Genomic DNA, 16,858 nt, shown 5'->3' on the forward strand with positions numbered 1-16,858 from the left:
AACAGAGGGAAAGTTGGAAGTGGGACAGGGGGTTCTGGGATGGGTTGAGTGGTAGTGGTGGTGGGGGGGGGGGGGGGGGGGGGGGGTGGTAAGGGGGTTGCCTTATGGGAGGACATGCTGCAAAGCATTCTTGGCATAGTTGTAGAACACCTCTTCAGCTCACACACACGTCACATCTGCTCCGTGTGTGTGTGTGTATATAACGTGATTCGTGGGCCGCTCGGGACTATACAGGCAGAGAGAGAGAGACAGAGAGATAGGCCGTCGCTGCAGCGTAGAGTTGGCTTGTTGAACACAAGGCTCTCTCTTGGGGAAGATGTGGGCGTTTTCTGCTGCTCTGATCGTATGTGGGATGTTGAAGTTGGTGAGGCCGTTTTTCATTCTCAACAGATTTTTGGTTTGGTATGGTTTGGTTTTTTTAAATAACATAATGATGACTTTTGACACCTGTGCAGTCTTGCTCTTTCAGGAGCACACTGCTTTTCTTTAGGTAATATTGTATTTTAGTCGTTATTTTAGTAATATTTTAGTTATTTGTCATTTCAGTTCAAAAAGTAGGCCTATTGCGTATCATTTGCATTTCTCTATTCTTTCCATTATTTTTTTGTAAGTCTTACAATCATCAAATCAATCATGCATTCACTCATTGCATTGAAAGAAATGTTATATTAAACATAAACCTCAATGTCCCACTCCTGATGCCGTACTGCAGGCGTCCCCGTGCCCCAGGGAGTGCAGGTGCAGCGCCGCAGCCCCGCGGTGCGAAGCAGGAGTGTCTTTGGCGGCGGACGACTGCGGCTGCTGTATGGTGTGCGGTCGGCAGCTCAATGAGGACTGCGGCCGGATGCAGCCCTGCGACCGCACCAAGGGGCTGAAATGCAACTTTGGAGCAGGTCACGGAGCAGCATACGGCATCTGCAGGGGTATGTGCATGTGACTCCATTGTGAATATCCTGACCGTGTTTGATTTTATACATTCAAACCATCTAATTGTAACCGACTGTTTGGTTACAAGATTTGTTTTCTTGGTGATGAATGATCTGTTCAAACAGATCATTTCATTGAGAGGGATGGGTTAGGGTTGAAATTCCTGGATTGATTGATCTGTGGCTGATAGGGTTTTATCATTTAGATTCTAACTTTGAATAAACTGATGGCTGCAGTGAAAAAGTGACTAAAAGTATACAGTTGAAAGAAACACACAGTCCATCACTTTTAACCATGATCTCACCAACTACACATGTGGTGACGTCGTCCTTGATTTGATCCTGCTGTGTCATTTGGCCTGCCTCCTGGATTGTGCCTTTTGGTTTCTCTGACTCCTCATGTAAACGGGTGGTTCTTCTATGACTGTCCACAGCCAAATCAGAAGGAAGATCCTGCGAGTACAACAACAGGATCTACCAGAACGGGGAGAGCTTTCGACCAAACTGCAGACACCAGTGCACCTGTATGGACGCTGCCGTGGCATGCATCTCCCTGTGCCCCCACAAAGTGGCGCTGTCCAAACCGGGGTGTGAGAAGCACCGGTTGGTGAAATCCCCCGGGCGTTGCTGTGAGCAGCTGGTCTGTTCGGATGAGGGAGGAAAGAAATGGAGACCTCTGATCGAAGAGCCCGGCCCTGGGGAGACACCTAAGTCGGGACATTTCTCAGACGCCAAGGATGAGCTGGCTCTCGTTAGCGATGGATACAGCTCCTTTGCGGGTAAGTTGAGATAGGTACTGTAGACAATTACTTCATAAACTTAAAAAACTGGTCATCTTTATATGATGAGAATGATTTTGGTTTTCATTGGACCGATTTTCGTTGGCTCTCATTTCCAACCTTCTACTCACAGCTTTAACGACGGAACCTGACGGCCCCATGCTCGTGTCGGGACCCGGGAGGTGCCTGGCCCAGAGCAGCCCGTGGTCCCCCTGCTCTACGTCCTGTGGCATGGGGGTCTCCGCCCGGCTGTCCAACAGTCACAGCCGGTGCAAGCTGACTAGGGAGACTCGGATGTGTGAAGTTCGCCCATGCACCCAAACTGCATTCCCCAGCCCAAAAGTATGCACACATGTATCCTATTTTACATATATACACCTGCGGAAATGTTTTCAGCTTTAGGTCTTCAGTTGTCCCTCCTGTGAGTTTATTTACTTTCTTTGTCTCCCCCAACAACAGGCGTCTGGGAAATGCAATCCCAACGAGAAGGCCGCCGGCCGACCGGTGAAGTTGTCCCACATGGGCTGCGGTAGCTTCAAGAAGTTCCAGCTCAGGTTCTGTGGGTCCTGCTCCGACGGTCTGTGCTGCCGTCCCAACCGGACCCAGACAGTGGCCGTGCGCTTCGGCTGCGAGGACGGGAGGACCTTCAGCTACAACGTCATGATGATCCAGGCCTGCAAGTGTGAGCCTGAATGCACCAGTGAGGGCAGCTACGGACCACGGGTGTCCCCCAGACACGGCAACGCCGTCCACTGATTGATTCGGGGGGGGGGGGGGGGGGCAGTTGAGACGAGGCAGACTTCTCCTGCTGAGGACTTTGGATTTGCTTCATATTATTGGAGCTTGATGATCTGCTTCATTGGGAAGCTTTGTAGTATTCAATGTCTCTGTATTTTTTTTTTAAGTCAAACCAACAAACCAACATATCACATGTATTATGGCTCAGGGCATTGCTAAATGTGTAGTTATCGCAATATGTTTCATACATAATGTATGCATCAAATATATCACAATTGGCATATTTTGCACTGACGATATGCAATGAATTTTGCATTAATGTTGCATTTGTCTGTTTGTTTCTATCATATTCGGACAATATGCCCATTCTGATTCAGTGATATAAAACCCTACATGCATAAGACATACATAAGACAATATAGTAGAAAGGGAAAGAAGACACCGATAGGCCTAACTTGAAGGCCTCCTACAACAGAAACCGGTCACATTTCCAGCTGTAAGTATGGCTATTGCACCTTACTGACTATTTAACTCTTGGATTGTTTATTTGTTTATTTTGCACTCTTTATATTTGTTCCATTCCTACTTTGTATTGCAACTGCTGCACAAAAATCTCCCTCTGGATAAATAAAGTATTATCTTATCTTAAACGGATGTGGGCGACCACATAAATCCATAATGACCCAAGGTACAGGATGGGTCCCCTAGCCATTAATACTATTAAACCATCATTAAACCCAACAAAACGGTGGAGGACCAAACTGATTCCGAGGGTGTAATCAGACAGAACTTCAAAGGCCAAGAACAAGCGCAGAAGAAGAGCCAGGCCAGTGGGGCGTACGCACAGAGAATGAAAGGATTCCCATGCCCTCGACGGTAATGCACAATAAACATGGAGAGGGCTGTTGCTTTCTCCGGGGCATACACGCGTTTGGTATGAGACTACGTCAAAGAGAACACAAGTCTTTTTGGTGCCTTTGATAATCGAACAAAGATGGAAGCAAAAGCCAGCCTTAGTAAACATCCCACAGAACAGAAGTCTTGTAAAAGTTAACCCAACTGCCATTCTGATTGTGATTGATCATTTTCCCTTTGCCAGCATTCAACATTAACCAGCACATTCACAGACATAATTTAATTAGTTGATGCATACATATTTTTTATAACATGTTGTGCTGCTTTTAACTTCATCAAGCCGGTCATTTGTTGTGATTCAACTGCTGTGCCTTGCTAATGACAAACAAACAAAAAGTTTTGTCATACAGCAATGGCTCATAAAGAATAGCTGATATGCAGGACCACTAGGGATGCAACAATTTTCTCTGGGACTTCAGTTTTGATATTGTCATCCGCTGTGTAAAGCTCATCTTATGTAAGAGGTATGAGACTTTCTTGCCAACGCAGGCAGGGAAAGCTTGTGTGATTTGATATTTACACAGTGGATACTGGTACTCAACCAGATAAAGAGGAACCTTTCTACATAAGCACAAGACTCAGAAACAAGCATTGCATTGTTCTATTAGATGTAAAGCTTTACTGGTAGGCCAGGTGTGAGAGACGGGGGATGAACATAATGCATACACAGAGCTTTATTGTATATATATATACAGACTGAAACCAGCCAGGTGATGATGTCTTCCTAGTGTTGTATATCATAGAAAACACATGTTTTTGCCTAGGGGGAAAGAACCAAAACAGGCTCAACATATTTTAGGATCACATGTCTTCCCTCGTGCCCTTTTGATAAAAAAACACAGCGAAGACAAAGAACAAAGACAATTACTATGTGGAATGTCTGCTTAAACTCCAATAAATAGAATAAAGAGTACTTGCACTCCCCCTGTCAGTTGAGAAACAATGGGATTTGTCACAATAATCAAAACACCAAATTACTTTGTTTGTTTGTCTTTGCACAAATTGTTTCATCCTGAAAGAAAGCTTATGTTACTTAAGAAAGTATGAATGATAGCTCGACAGCTGAACTCCTTCATCAAACATTGTGGCGTAAGAGTTTTTCAGGAAATCCACATAGCTCTGAATGCTTTGTTTGTGGCTCTCTGATTGGTCCAGACTCCGCTGAAGGTCTTTCAGACGCACTTCAAACTTATTCTCAGTCTGCAAGAAGGAATAAAGACACAATAATATAAATCACTTCATCACACATAAAACTGATTCTTTGAGGAGTCATACTTATTTGGAGACTGAGTCAAAGACGTTTAAGTATCTCATAAACAGCACCATAATATCTTAGTGCAGAGGTGGTTTACTCACAGAGAGCATGCTCTGTCGAAGGAGCTTTAACTCTGAGTCCCTCCGGCCCTTCTCAGCCTCCAGCTCCTTGATCTTGGTCTGAAGAGCATCCTCTCTGCTCACAGCCTTTCCCTTCACATGGCTGACCTGGCCAAAGAGGTGGGATGGGGAGACGCATATTTAAAATATACATATATGATCTCCAGACAGTCTATGTGTTTAGACTGTTTTTGCACAAATAGCGAATAAAAAAACCTTTGACTTTTGACCTTTGTACTCTATCCCACTAGGAAGGTACTATTACTGACTTTGAGGAGACTGGGGCAGGATAGTCGAGTGGTTAGGGGTTTGACTCCCAGCTCTTCTTGGTTTGAATCCCAACGTCTGCAGTCTACTTGTAGGCATCCATGAGGAAGGGGCATGCCCACCTAGCTCCTCATTAACCCCATGTACCTGAATTCAATGTAAGCCGCTTTCGATAAGAGCATACAAACCGTGGGGATCAAACCTGAATCTATAGAGAGATTGCCTAATATTCCAACGCTTTTTAACGTCTCAACACGTTCAGAGGCCCAACCTGTTGTGAGACGTGGGACATGGCGGCCTCCAGCTGTGTGCTGAGGGCGTGGCACTCTGCAGAGCGCTGATCCAGCTGCCTGCTGCCGTAGCTCAGAGCCTCGTCCTGACCTGCCAGCCGCCGCACCAGACCCACGTTCTCCTGGTGCTGTACCTCCATCTCCCTGCACACACACACACATGGACAGAGACAGACACACACACACACACAAACGCACGCGCACACACACACACACAAACACATGGACAGAGACAGACACACACACACACACACACACACACACACATGGACAGAGACGCACACAAACACACACGCGCACACACATGGACAGAGACAGACACGCACACACACACAAATACATAAACGTCCACATAGACACACACACACACACACACACACACACACACACACACACACACACACACACACACACACACACACACACACACACACACACACACACAGAAAGCTTAATCTGTTTCTAAAATTCAAGTCAAATCTAGATTATTATAATTGGAATAATAGAGATGATGAGATGTCTTACTTTTCAAGAGAGGTAATTTGTTCTTCAAGCAGAGTGTTTGCCTCCTGAATGGAGTTCCTCATGTCTCCAGAAGTTTTCAGCCGCTCGCTTTGACTGTCCAGCTGTTAAAGAATGATAAATTCGGTGGAAATTATTTATTATTATTGATCGTATGGATGGATCAAAAGTCACGTGCAAACACAGTGATCGGTCAACCACAACACTGCAAACAGAACACGGCCAATCACAGTCACTATGTTGGAGTTTGCCTACAAGGGGTTTGAAGCAATGAGTACACTTTGAGCACTCTTTTGATTCCCTATCACCACACTGGGAAGAAACATCTAAAAAACATCATAGCAAACCACAGCAGAAACAGCAAACCAGGAGCTAGCTACTGAGAGAGACTGAGGCTACAGGCCATAGTGTCACTCTGCTGCCCCCTGCTGGTCAGAGGCAGCACACTGGCCATTTATTACACATACTCGCCAGTTCCTCCTCCTTCTAGTCACATGCTAGTGATGCTACTGCTGTACAACAATGCACACCTGAACCTGCAGTAGCCTAACGGACTCTGACTTCTCTGCGCTCCTCTTCTGGGAGCGCCCCAGGTTCTCCTGGCTCTGGGAGAGGCTCTGCTCGGCGGCCTCCAGTAACTCAGGGTAAACCTCCAGCTCCTGCACCCGCCTCAGCAGCCCCCTCCTCGCCTGCAGTCCACACCACCAGGACAGCGGCAGGAGGCGTGTGTGTGTGTGTGGGTGTGTGTGTGTGTGTGTGTGTGTGTGTGTGTGTGGGGGGGGGGGGGGGGGGGGGGGGGGAGAAGGGAAAAGCCAGGGGGTAGGACACATGATTAATGAATGTGCAAACCCGGATGATGAGCTTGAGGTTATTCTGACAGCGTGATCCGTCCTCAGACCCAATAGACGATCGCTGGGATCGTAGGGATTGGTTGGAGAATTTGTTTGGAGAGCGTTATGAATTTGGTGTGGAAGGGCCCTGGCAGGCTGCATATGTTACATTATGTAAAACTGTGTGTCATCGGTCAAGAACAAGGGCAAACAAGGAAGACAATATCCGGTTAGCAGCAAGAAGCTGTACCTATTGGGGTCAAATACTCACAAATCAAAGAAAATACTATTGAGAAACGCAAAAAAATATAAAAAATTAAGAACTACTGAAATAAGTACATAATAAATAGTACTAATATTGTGAACAATTGGTGTATGTAGGGACTTTGCGGTTACCTTTTCAACTTCTTCATCCTTTCTACCTCGTTCGCCCTCCGTCTCTCTGACCAGGCTCTGATACTTTATCCTAAGATCATCAACCTCGGTTTGTAATGCTGCCACCTAGAGAATAAGCCCAACGTCACAAGTCGTTTTCCGTACATTTTTAAATAGATAAAAAATTCGGTATAGTATATTTAAAATAAATAAAGTGGAGTGCCTGGCTTTGGTGCCGTTGTGTCTGGTGCTGCCTCTCCTCAGAGAGCAGACTCTGCTCTGTCTGGGCAGCCTCACACTGGGCCAGCTGCTGCTCGCACACAGATATCGACTCCTGAAATCACAACCATACCCATGGTTAATGACTTTCATTTCAATACAATTAAACCAGGTCAATGCTATTATCATTCTTAAATAGCTTCAAAAGTAATAACATCAATTCAACTAGATAACCAACCATGTGGTCAAGTTGTTAGTGTCACAAAAATAATTCGTTGTCCAAAGAAGGTCGGTATTTCCTCTAACATTAATGGCAGTAGTGACGTAATTATTTAAAATATACACTTGTATCTTTTATCTCCTATAACTAGAGCAAAAAGGGTTGGAAACTATACCTTTATCCTTGCGTTGTCACTGTTAAGTGCTCTGTTTTCCACTGACAGTCTCTCAACTCTCTCCATGGCTGTAAGGTTAGCTGTAGTGAGTTCATCCCTCTCTCTCTGGAGCCTAGCGGTCAAATCAGTGGTATGGCTGCATCAGAGAAACACATTTTAAACCATGTTAGCATTGCTTGTGACTGCCTCCATCGATATACCATCAATACAATTCCTTGATTCCATTTGACATTGGAAAATACAATTTATACACAGACAGACACACTATGTGTGACCACATCACCCACCATTTTAATAGTTCTATCTGACTGACCAGCCCATGCTGATCCTCAGACTGCTGTTCCTGTTGTAACCTCCATGAGTCTCTCTCAGAAAGAGCTCTGGCCAGCTGGATTTCCTGAAATAAATCCGGAATAAATCGTTTTATTGTGGAACATAACCAATAAATTAGAGTAACTATATTCAGAGTGAGGAACTTAGTCGGAAAAAGAGAAGGGAAGAAATACACAGATTTAAAAGCACTCTTTTCAGCGTACCTTCTCTTTGAGCTGAGCGTAGCATTTGTCGACGGCCGCCTCAAACCTCTTGGCTCTCTGTTTCTGGGCGTGCGTGGCCTTTATGAGGGCTTCCTTGTCCTGCGCCATCTTGACAGACTGAGCAGTGATGGCCGCCTTCAGGTCCTCCATCTGCATCTTCTGCTCTGTCAGCGTTCTCTCCAGCGCCTAAAACCAACACCGGTCAAGACATTCCACAGTGGGACACACTGACGTACTGTACTCACGAAGGGCAAAGGAGCTATAAACACACACTGCTTTAGAACGCAGGATAGTATGCAGGGTCGTGCCTGGATGCTCGACCCCCAGGCGAAAAGGTAGGGAGCTCGATGCCCCATGTTCTCAGTCAAACCATCCCAGCATGACCTAGCGAAACCCTTCCTGCTCCTCACTTACATGTTGTGGATAAATGCATCTGCTAAATGACTCAATATGAATAGTGTGCTGGACACTGATCGCTGTTATGGATGGGGATCAAACCAGCAACAAGCCGACCTGAGCTGGCGCTGCTGGCCCTCGATAGTGCACCATTAGTGGGGGGCACACAGGGGAGGGCTCACCCTCAGTTGGGCGGTCAGGCGGTTGTTCTCCGCCTCTTTGAGGTGCAGCTGGCCCTGCAGGCGAGCCCGGGTGGTCTCCACCGTCCTACCGGCCTGAAGCGCAGTCTCTGTGCTCTCCTGGGATATCAAGAAGCACATTGATAGGTTATTACAAATATCTGTATATGTGTCTATGTAGAGTTTACAGTTTCTTTTGATTTGCAAACTGTTGTCAATTAAGACAGCGGTTACATTTTATTTGAAAATCCAATCAAAGACATTGTTTGCATTGGCAGGCGTTGTTTCTTGTTTTAACCTTGTGCTGTGAAATGTATATGTACTGCATCTATTATTTCTATCGTTATGTTGACCGGTGGAGCACTTTTGGACAATTGCTCTGAACAGGTGCTTTATAAAAACTTAACTTATTTACTTCTTTACTTCCGATATACCCTATATGCTAAAGTACCTGTTCTTTCCTCCGTAGAGACATCAGTTCACCAAGTTGGTTCTCTGTGTTGTTCAAGTCTCTCTTCAAATTCTAGTGGAGAAGAGAAAGGACAAATGCAAGCACTTTTTGGAGAGCAACTCATATCTTGCATTATAATTGGACAAATATATAGAGTACTTGCACGGCGATGCCTTTGCGTTACACAATCTGTCAGAGATTCAATGTTTGAAGAAGAACTTTTAGGAAGAAAAAAAACGGATGATTGATAATAATAATTGTAAAGACGGATTCTGCAGAAGAATGTACAGTACGGAGTTGAAGGTTCTTTGAGACAACTTAAAAAAGTCTACTCAGCACAAAGTTAGCCAGCATCTGCCATTTACCGATCCGAGTCCGACAAAGATTTGTATTGACTTTGCCCTTGAAGCTTTTCAACCGACCGCTGAACTCACACATCACAACTGATTGCTATCGTTGCTGAAGTATGTGGTAGAGAGGCCTTTTTATTCTATTTACAAAAGTGGCCCAATACTCACCACATTGTCACTCTCAGCCTGTGTTATCTTATTCAGCAAGATGTCAATCTGCTTGTCAGTAGCGAGTCGATCAGCCTAAAAAAATAAAAGAAATACACAAATGCAAATGAGCTATAGATTGGACTGGTAATCCTCCAAGCAATGCCCCTACATTGAGGAAAGGCCCTGCAGCACACCTCTGCTTCCTGAAGCCTCTTCAGTTTTTGTCGAACTGATCTATTTATTCTTTTAAAGTCCTCCAACTTTTCCAGCAAAAGGCCTCGCTGCCTGGAAACCTGCCGCGTGTCGGTGACAGACAGATGGGATTCCTAAACCGGAATGGAGAATAAAGAAATCTATGAAGATATTCAAATAGTGAAATATAAATAGTCAGCAAATGCTTGGCTCTACATACGTTAAATATATTTTGGGGTTTGTCTGCAGCAGTAAAAAAACGAATAGAAAACATGCCTCAAATTCATCATCCATGGTGTCTTTGAAAGACACAAGTTGTACGGCGGCATTGTTGGCTGCTGCTTCAGCCTCCAGCAACGTTTTCATCAGCTGACTCTGGTCTCGTTCAGCAAAATCTACTCTACTAAATATACTAAATAAGGGTGGGGAAAATATTCAGTTTGTTAGTGTTATTAGAAGATTTAATTGAAAATAATAAGTATTTTGCAGATGATATGATTGATTCCATGATGTATTCTCTATTGATCACTTTACCAGTAGTTGTCATCGACTGGCGTTCTCCTATAGGGACTGCTGTGTTTAGGCAGCTTCCTTTCTGACTCTTTAGATGCCTCCAGGTCACCATAGCATAACGTGAGATCATCCCTGGTAGAGCTGAAACCAAGGGTGGATTCTGTGCGATTGTCTGCAGACATCCTTGTTATTGCTCAAGGGGGCTACGGACGACAAGAGGCACGACGAGCATATCTGCATCAAAATGCGTGTAGATACTGTGCATAACAGGACTCTTAGTACATTACTCATTTCATGTATTATTGATGAAAGGTCTAGTATGGGTCGTCAAGTAAGTCAATAGCATTGCTCCTTGGCAACCCGTAGCAGCCATGCGTGGAACGGCCTGGATTAAGCAGGCGACTATAATTAGCTAGATTAGATGCAGTAAATTAGTGTAAAACATTCATTGCACTAACACTAGCACATTTTATGCCACGTGGTAAGTATTATGTGCCATACATAACTCAATATTAAAAAGTTCGCGTAATGAGCTGTTTATTAGTTACCTTTGACCATGCAATCCTGTCAACGCTTGACAGTTTCACTTATCGCCTCTTCTTGCAAGATCAGAAGGATTGGTTGGTCTTCTGGAGACATCAACAAACCAACGCCGATGGACCAAGCGTAGTTTCTGGGCCTTGATTGGTTCCCTACATGCCATGTGGGCGACTCTTACCTGCGATTGGCTATGGCTAACACGTCGGTCGTGGAAACCATAGAAACCAACTGAAGCTTGCAATGAATGCTATGCTAATGCTAAGCATAGCTTGCTATGTTTTCATAGTCGATCGCTTCCGGACAGCTACAGCTACAGCGTTAGAAGTAACCACCTGTTCGCATTGAGTAAAGCATATAAAACGATCAGTCTACTAGTTCGCTTTGCTGTAAAACAAAGCAGGCAAGCTAATTTATGAGCTACTTGTCAGTTCTTGCGTTATTTTCCTGCAATGTTCAAAGCAAAAATCCTTCTCATTGGACCCACTGAGGTAGGTACACGGAGTCGTCGCATGTTTTCATTGCTTCGTAGACATCCATCATTTATATAAATGTTATAGGCACTATAACAAGCGAAGCAATGTATTGGCTTTTCTCCATTCTCTTCATTCTCACCTTCGACCTTCAATTATTTCAGAGTGGGAAAACGGTCCTCGCAAATTTCCTCTCCGACACAACGGAAACGGTGGGAGGTGAATACAGTCCCACTCAAGGAGTCAGGTAGAGTTGCTAAAGTCCATAGGGAGAGTGCACTGAGATGTCATTTTAACACAATATCTTGTCCACCACAACATCACACAGCTGAGAATTACCAAGTGGGTCTTGAAAGCCAAGCATGTCCCCAGCTATTAACATTCTGTTGTTTCAAGGATCCTGGAATTTGAATCCCAAAATCAAGGCAGCGGTGACAAATCAACATGTGATGTGGAGCTGTGGGACTGCGCAGGGGACTTCAAGTAAGAGCAAGCACCCCAAAAGGCTTCGCACGTGACATGTCTGAGGTGTCCCAGTTTAACAGTTTGCCCGACGATAACCATTCTGTCTGGACAGATTTGAGTCATGCTGGCCGGCGTTAATGAAGGACTCCAACGGTGTGGTGATCGTCTTCAACCCGGACGTCCCCAGCCACCTGAAAGAGATCGAGACATGGCACGCCATGTTCATCGCCCCCCAGGGCCTGCAGGACGCCCAGTGCCTGCTGATATCACACCACAAGCCTGGCAGTGGAGACAGCGATGATCGCCTCCCTCTGGGTAATACGATAGTAGTAATAATAATAATAATAATAATAATAATAATAATGAATTTGATCCAAAAGGCGCCTTTCATGGCTCTCAAGGATACCGTATATTAGAAAAACAGATATACAATCAGAAGCGGATACACAAGAAACAATATAAATAAAAACTGTTAAACTAAAGTGGACAATGGGTGATGGTGATGTGGTGATGTGGGAAGGGAAGATCAGGTACGCAGATTTGAAAAGGTGAGTTTTGAGCTTTGATTAAAACTGGGGTATGGAGTCGGTGTTGCGGATGTCAGGGGGTAGTGATATTGATAACTAATAAGGCAGTTTCCTTTCTTACTCTTTGGATGCATCCAAGTCGCCATAGCTTAACGTGAGACCCCTTGTATAGCTGAATCCAAGGGTGGATTCTGCAGAAATTGTTGTTATTGTTCCAAGGGGCTATTTACAGAGGAGGATGAATACGAAGAGTATATGAACATCCAAATGCTTGTAGATACTGTGAATAGCATGACTCTAATTACATGGCTCATGAATGATTGATGAAAGGTGCAGTACGGGTCGTCGAGTACTAAACCTTTTGGAGAATAGTATACACAGCAATCCGCTGGGGTCTGACATCTCCCGTTTCTTTCCAATGCAGCCGCCCATCTGAGCAGACTGCCCCTCATCCACTCCAACCTGGAGGACGAGCCTGAGGAGGTGAGGCAAGCGTTCCACAGATACCTGGGAAACATTGTGACCACGCTGTCCGAAAGTAGAGAGCGGGAGGAGATGTCTATCATTACGTAGCCGTCCACCTTAATGTTAATATTGCTGGTTAGCTATGTGTCTTTGCCTCTAATTCATGAATAGTTGTAAAGGTTGCAGCCTATTTGATTTGTTGATCAAAGTAAAGCTTTGTTTATGTTATTGTTTTTATATTTTATTACATTGGTATAAGTTAAAATGCTCATCTACTCTTAGCTGTAAATGCAAGGGTTGTTAGCGCCTTGTGAGTAAATTTTATCGACGGAGACAACTGTATATTGTAAAATCTATGGGTGAAATGAAAATCAGTTGATTGGAATTTTTCTGTCAAGCAAAGTAGCATATAATGTTCTGAAGAAAATAAACCAATCACATTTCATACTTCATGTCTAATTTACCTCCTTTGCATCAAAGCATTGCATATCATTTTTGAATTAAATAGAATTCTATTTAATCAACCATTACCTAAATTCTCTTGGTAACACATCTTGCATGCTGACAGTGTCTTTCAATATCTTTCAAAGTATTAAAAACAAGATGAAGTGAAGTTATTCTGTTTCCCAAAACACACAATTTAAAACCCTAACATTATCAGAAACGGATCACAAAGATGCACTTGAACAGCTTTTTGGGAATTTCTTAATCTGCCAAATGCATCTAGTCACAAAAGACATCAAAGATGGAGACTGACTTGAGGGGTTGCAAAATGGACAAAGTGTTTTTAGGTCAATTTAAAAACGTTCATGCAGCTCTGTGTTTAGATATCAATGGGATCTTACCTTTGCATTTCCACAACGTAAATGGCATGAAGTTATAATTTACAAGCGGGCTCATCTTCGTTTAATGCTCATGCTACTTGTGTTTTTCTTATTTTACTTTCTCTTATATTGCACTGTTAGAGGAGCCCAAGACTAAAGAATTGAATTGCCAGTGACTGCTCTGTAATTGTTGTGCATATGTAAATAAAAACATCTTGAATCTTGAATTTGTTGTTGCAAATGTAACCAAAGAGTTGGGGATGTCGGCCTGTGTAAAGGCCTGTGACAACTGGTTGAGACTCTGGAAATAGTTTCCAGTGATGTGGTCCAAGAGCCAGAGAACCTCAGATCTGAGGGGTTTGTACGCCTGATCAGGATCAGTGCTGTGTGTGCTTAGACATCTTGCATTAACATGTGTTTTCCTCCTCTTGGCTTTTAATACATGTTCAGACTGGATTCTCACAGATCAAGGCCTTTCAAGGCTCTTTTACTGTTGTATCACGCACAAATGATTCACTGCGCTCTGACTCAGTCTCAAAGTCTTTAAAACAATTACACAAACCACAGTGTAAAACTGAAAAAACACAGAGACAACTGGGAACAGCTTATCCTTCCCCTTTTCACAAATCCAAAGTAATACATGGGGTATAATATAATCCAAATATTAATCCTGCCATTTTAACCGAGTGAGCTTGGCTTTTATTAGACAAAACTATAGAGAAAACCGAGGACTTTAACGGCAGATTGAAGTCTCAGCTCAGGGGGGCGCTGGAGGACCAAACACGCTTCAACTAACAGGTCAACGTGATCTACAACTGACGATGTCCTTTTGATAAGGGGAAATGAGGTAACACACTTATTCTGATGTCAAAACGGTCAACCATAATTGTCATGGTCGTTATGTCTTTTTCCGACTGCAACGTTGTGTCTATATTTAACAAAGAAAATAAACATCATCTCACAGCTAATGGAGAAACATACTTTTACACGTCATACTTTGTGTTATTCGACCAGCAGTTAATGAAACGGACAAACAGGATGCTCGGAAACACCGTCAAAATTATTATGGTGTCTCTTAGATTGTAATAGCTAGGGCTTTTTGAAATAAACTAGGATACAAAACAACTACCCCCCCCCACACACACACACACACACACACACACACACACACACACACACACACACACACACACACACACACACACACACACACACACACACACACACACACACACACGCTTTATTTATCTGTATGCTTGAATCTTCATCTCTTCCCTAATATCTCCCCCCATTTACCCTATCTTGAATCATTTTCTTAATCCAAAGAAATAAAACAAATATGAGGACCCAACTACAATCCACACATTCAAATGCAACAGCGAGTGTACACTGCCAAGGCCAGGGACATCCCCAATGAGTCCAACTAAGATAATGGAAGACATTCACATGCTCTACACATACTAAACCCTTTGACCTCCCTTGCATCTTATCACGGAGACAGAACAGTATGTAGGGGCAGTTGTATGTGGTTAATGGCGCTGTGGTAAAGTTATAGTGTGGTCTTAGATCTTTCTTTATCGCCCTGGTCGTTTGGGTGAGGCATGCTGCCACACATCTCAGGATTTCATATGGAACTGTGATTACCCTGCCCCTTATTATATGGTTGGGTGTGGGATGACAGATGATGATGATGTATTTGCTTAGGGTGTGTTACGTGTGTGTGCGTGCGTGTGTGTGTGTGTGAGTGTGTGTGTGTGTATGTGTGTGTGTGTGTGTGTGTGTGTGTGTGTGTGTGTGTGTGTGTGTGTGTGTGTGTGTGTGTGTGTGTGTGTGTGTGTGTGTGTGTGTGTGTGTTAGGGGTGTGTGAACTCTGAATGCTTCACTGAGAGCATGTGTATGGTCCTGCCCATGCATTTAATATCTGTTTCTTTTTTGTGATGTATACATTTGTTGCAATAAATGCTTCCCTCATCTTTCCCCACTTCAATACGTTTAAAATGGTGTTTAAAGCAAATAGCAGTTAATAACTAGAAAAATGTATTTCCTGCAGAAAATGCGGCTAGTGCTGCGGTATGAAACTTAAACTGTGATTCTGAATAAAGTTTAAATGATATCGAAATTCCGTTTGGATATTATTGAAGATACACGTGGGTAGATTTGTTAAATGGTTTGAACGAAGGTAAAATTTGACCAAGTTACGATGTCTTTAAAATACATTTAAGTGTCAGAATGGGCAGACGGCTTCAATGGGACAAACTGTAGAATATGAAGGTTTGAAACTAAAACTGTGACTCTGAAGAAAGTTTAAATGATATCGAAATTCCGTTTAGATATTATTGAAGATACAAGCGTGTAGATTTGTTAAATGGTTTGAACAAAGATAAACGGTTGAAAATTGATTTAGTTACGCATTAGACCTGGGCATTCGAGGATCTTTTGGGAATAGCCCGGGATCCCTGTGCCGTCAAAAAATAAATAAAAAACCATAATAATGATGAAAATAGCCCCAGAGAGTATACTTCTTTGTGGTTGCATTACCAGCAGCCACAGATGCAACATTGTAGCCAGTGAAAACCCAAAATTCTGTCCATTAATGGGCAAATTTAGAATAATTTGTTGCAAAATGTTGCAAATTCAACGTCGGTATTCTTTCTTCTCTATGCATAGTGCATCTCGTCGATATTGCTGTTTCGTGCTGCGAGCCATTTAGTGAGATCAGAGAGTGTTGAGAAGGACAGTAATAAAATATCCTATAAGACGAAAGACCCGCAGTGAATTCAACCCGGTCCACTTGACATCGGGTAGGTGCATGACAGTGGTACTGGTACCGTAAAACTTCAATAGCCCGGGCTTTTATTTGTTTCAATCACTGAACTTTCGAACAAAACTCTTGCTCAGCAAAGATGGGAAATACTATCAAATGTATTATTTACTGATGATTAATGTGGGATTGGGATAACAATATTGCGTTTATAAAAGTTCCTTGCAGCGCAGTCCGGCAGCCTGAGAGCTGTGCAACCGCAACCTCTCACTCACTCAACACACACAACACATACAATCTGTCAACGTCGCAACCAATTCGATTTTGTCTAGAGGGGAGTAAATGAGCGCCCCCTCCCGAAGTGATACAGTCCTGGTCGGCCTTGAACTGTGATTGGTCAGAAAGCCGT

General features: G+C 43.6%; 3 protein-coding genes across 5 annotated transcripts; 2 read left to right on the forward strand and 1 right to left on the reverse strand.

The window, feature by feature from the left end:
- The first annotated feature begins 159 nt into the window (after positions 1-159).
- On the forward strand, positions 160-3,907 carry LOC130387997 (CCN family member 1-like). The gene is made up of 5 exons (XM_056597294.1): positions 160-364; positions 713-923; positions 1,361-1,705; positions 1,839-2,047; positions 2,165-3,907. Exons 1-5 carry the CDS (start codon positions 317-319, stop codon positions 2,459-2,461), a joined length of 1,110 nt encoding a protein of 369 aa, XP_056453269.1. The 5' UTR covers positions 160-316; the 3' UTR covers positions 2,462-3,907.
- Positions 3,577-11,240, reverse strand: LOC130387996 (outer dense fiber protein 2-like). Of its 3 annotated transcripts, none has more exons than XM_056597291.1 (17): positions 10,946-11,236; positions 10,419-10,600; positions 10,161-10,296; positions 9,887-10,018; positions 9,711-9,785; positions 9,193-9,264; positions 8,745-8,861; positions 8,167-8,352; positions 7,918-8,027; positions 7,631-7,766; positions 7,240-7,350; positions 7,038-7,142; positions 6,342-6,500; positions 5,815-5,915; positions 5,271-5,433; positions 4,715-4,840; positions 3,577-4,558 (listed from the first exon to the last, which is right to left on the reverse strand). In XM_056597291.1, the coding sequence occupies exons 2-17, from the start codon at positions 10,577-10,579 to the stop codon at positions 4,388-4,390; spliced, it is 2,061 nt and encodes a 686-aa protein (XP_056453266.1). In that variant the 5' UTR covers positions 10,580-10,600; positions 10,946-11,236; the 3' UTR covers positions 3,577-4,387. The 3 variants fall into 3 exon arrangements, 2 of the variants coding, with proteins under 2 accessions (XP_056453266.1, XP_056453267.1); XR_008896366.1 differs by having other exon boundaries at positions 4,469-4,558; positions 4,715-4,835; positions 10,946-11,240; XM_056597292.1 differs by lacking the exon at positions 6,342-6,500 and having other exon boundaries at positions 3,579-4,558; positions 10,946-11,230.
- ift22 (intraflagellar transport 22 homolog (Chlamydomonas)) lies at positions 11,135-13,908 on the forward strand. The gene is made up of 5 exons (XM_056597295.1): positions 11,135-11,425; positions 11,572-11,654; positions 11,804-11,890; positions 11,985-12,187; positions 12,824-13,908. The coding sequence occupies exons 1-5, from the start codon at positions 11,387-11,389 to the stop codon at positions 12,970-12,972; spliced, it is 561 nt and encodes a 186-aa protein (XP_056453270.1). The 5' UTR covers positions 11,135-11,386; the 3' UTR covers positions 12,973-13,908.
- The last annotated feature ends 2,950 nt before the right edge of the window (positions 13,909-16,858 follow it).

This window comes from Gadus chalcogrammus, chromosome 8, assembly GCF_026213295.1.
Source record: "Gadus chalcogrammus isolate NIFS_2021 chromosome 8, NIFS_Gcha_1.0, whole genome shotgun sequence".
Taxonomy (NCBI): domain Eukaryota; kingdom Metazoa; phylum Chordata; class Actinopteri; order Gadiformes; family Gadidae; genus Gadus; species Gadus chalcogrammus.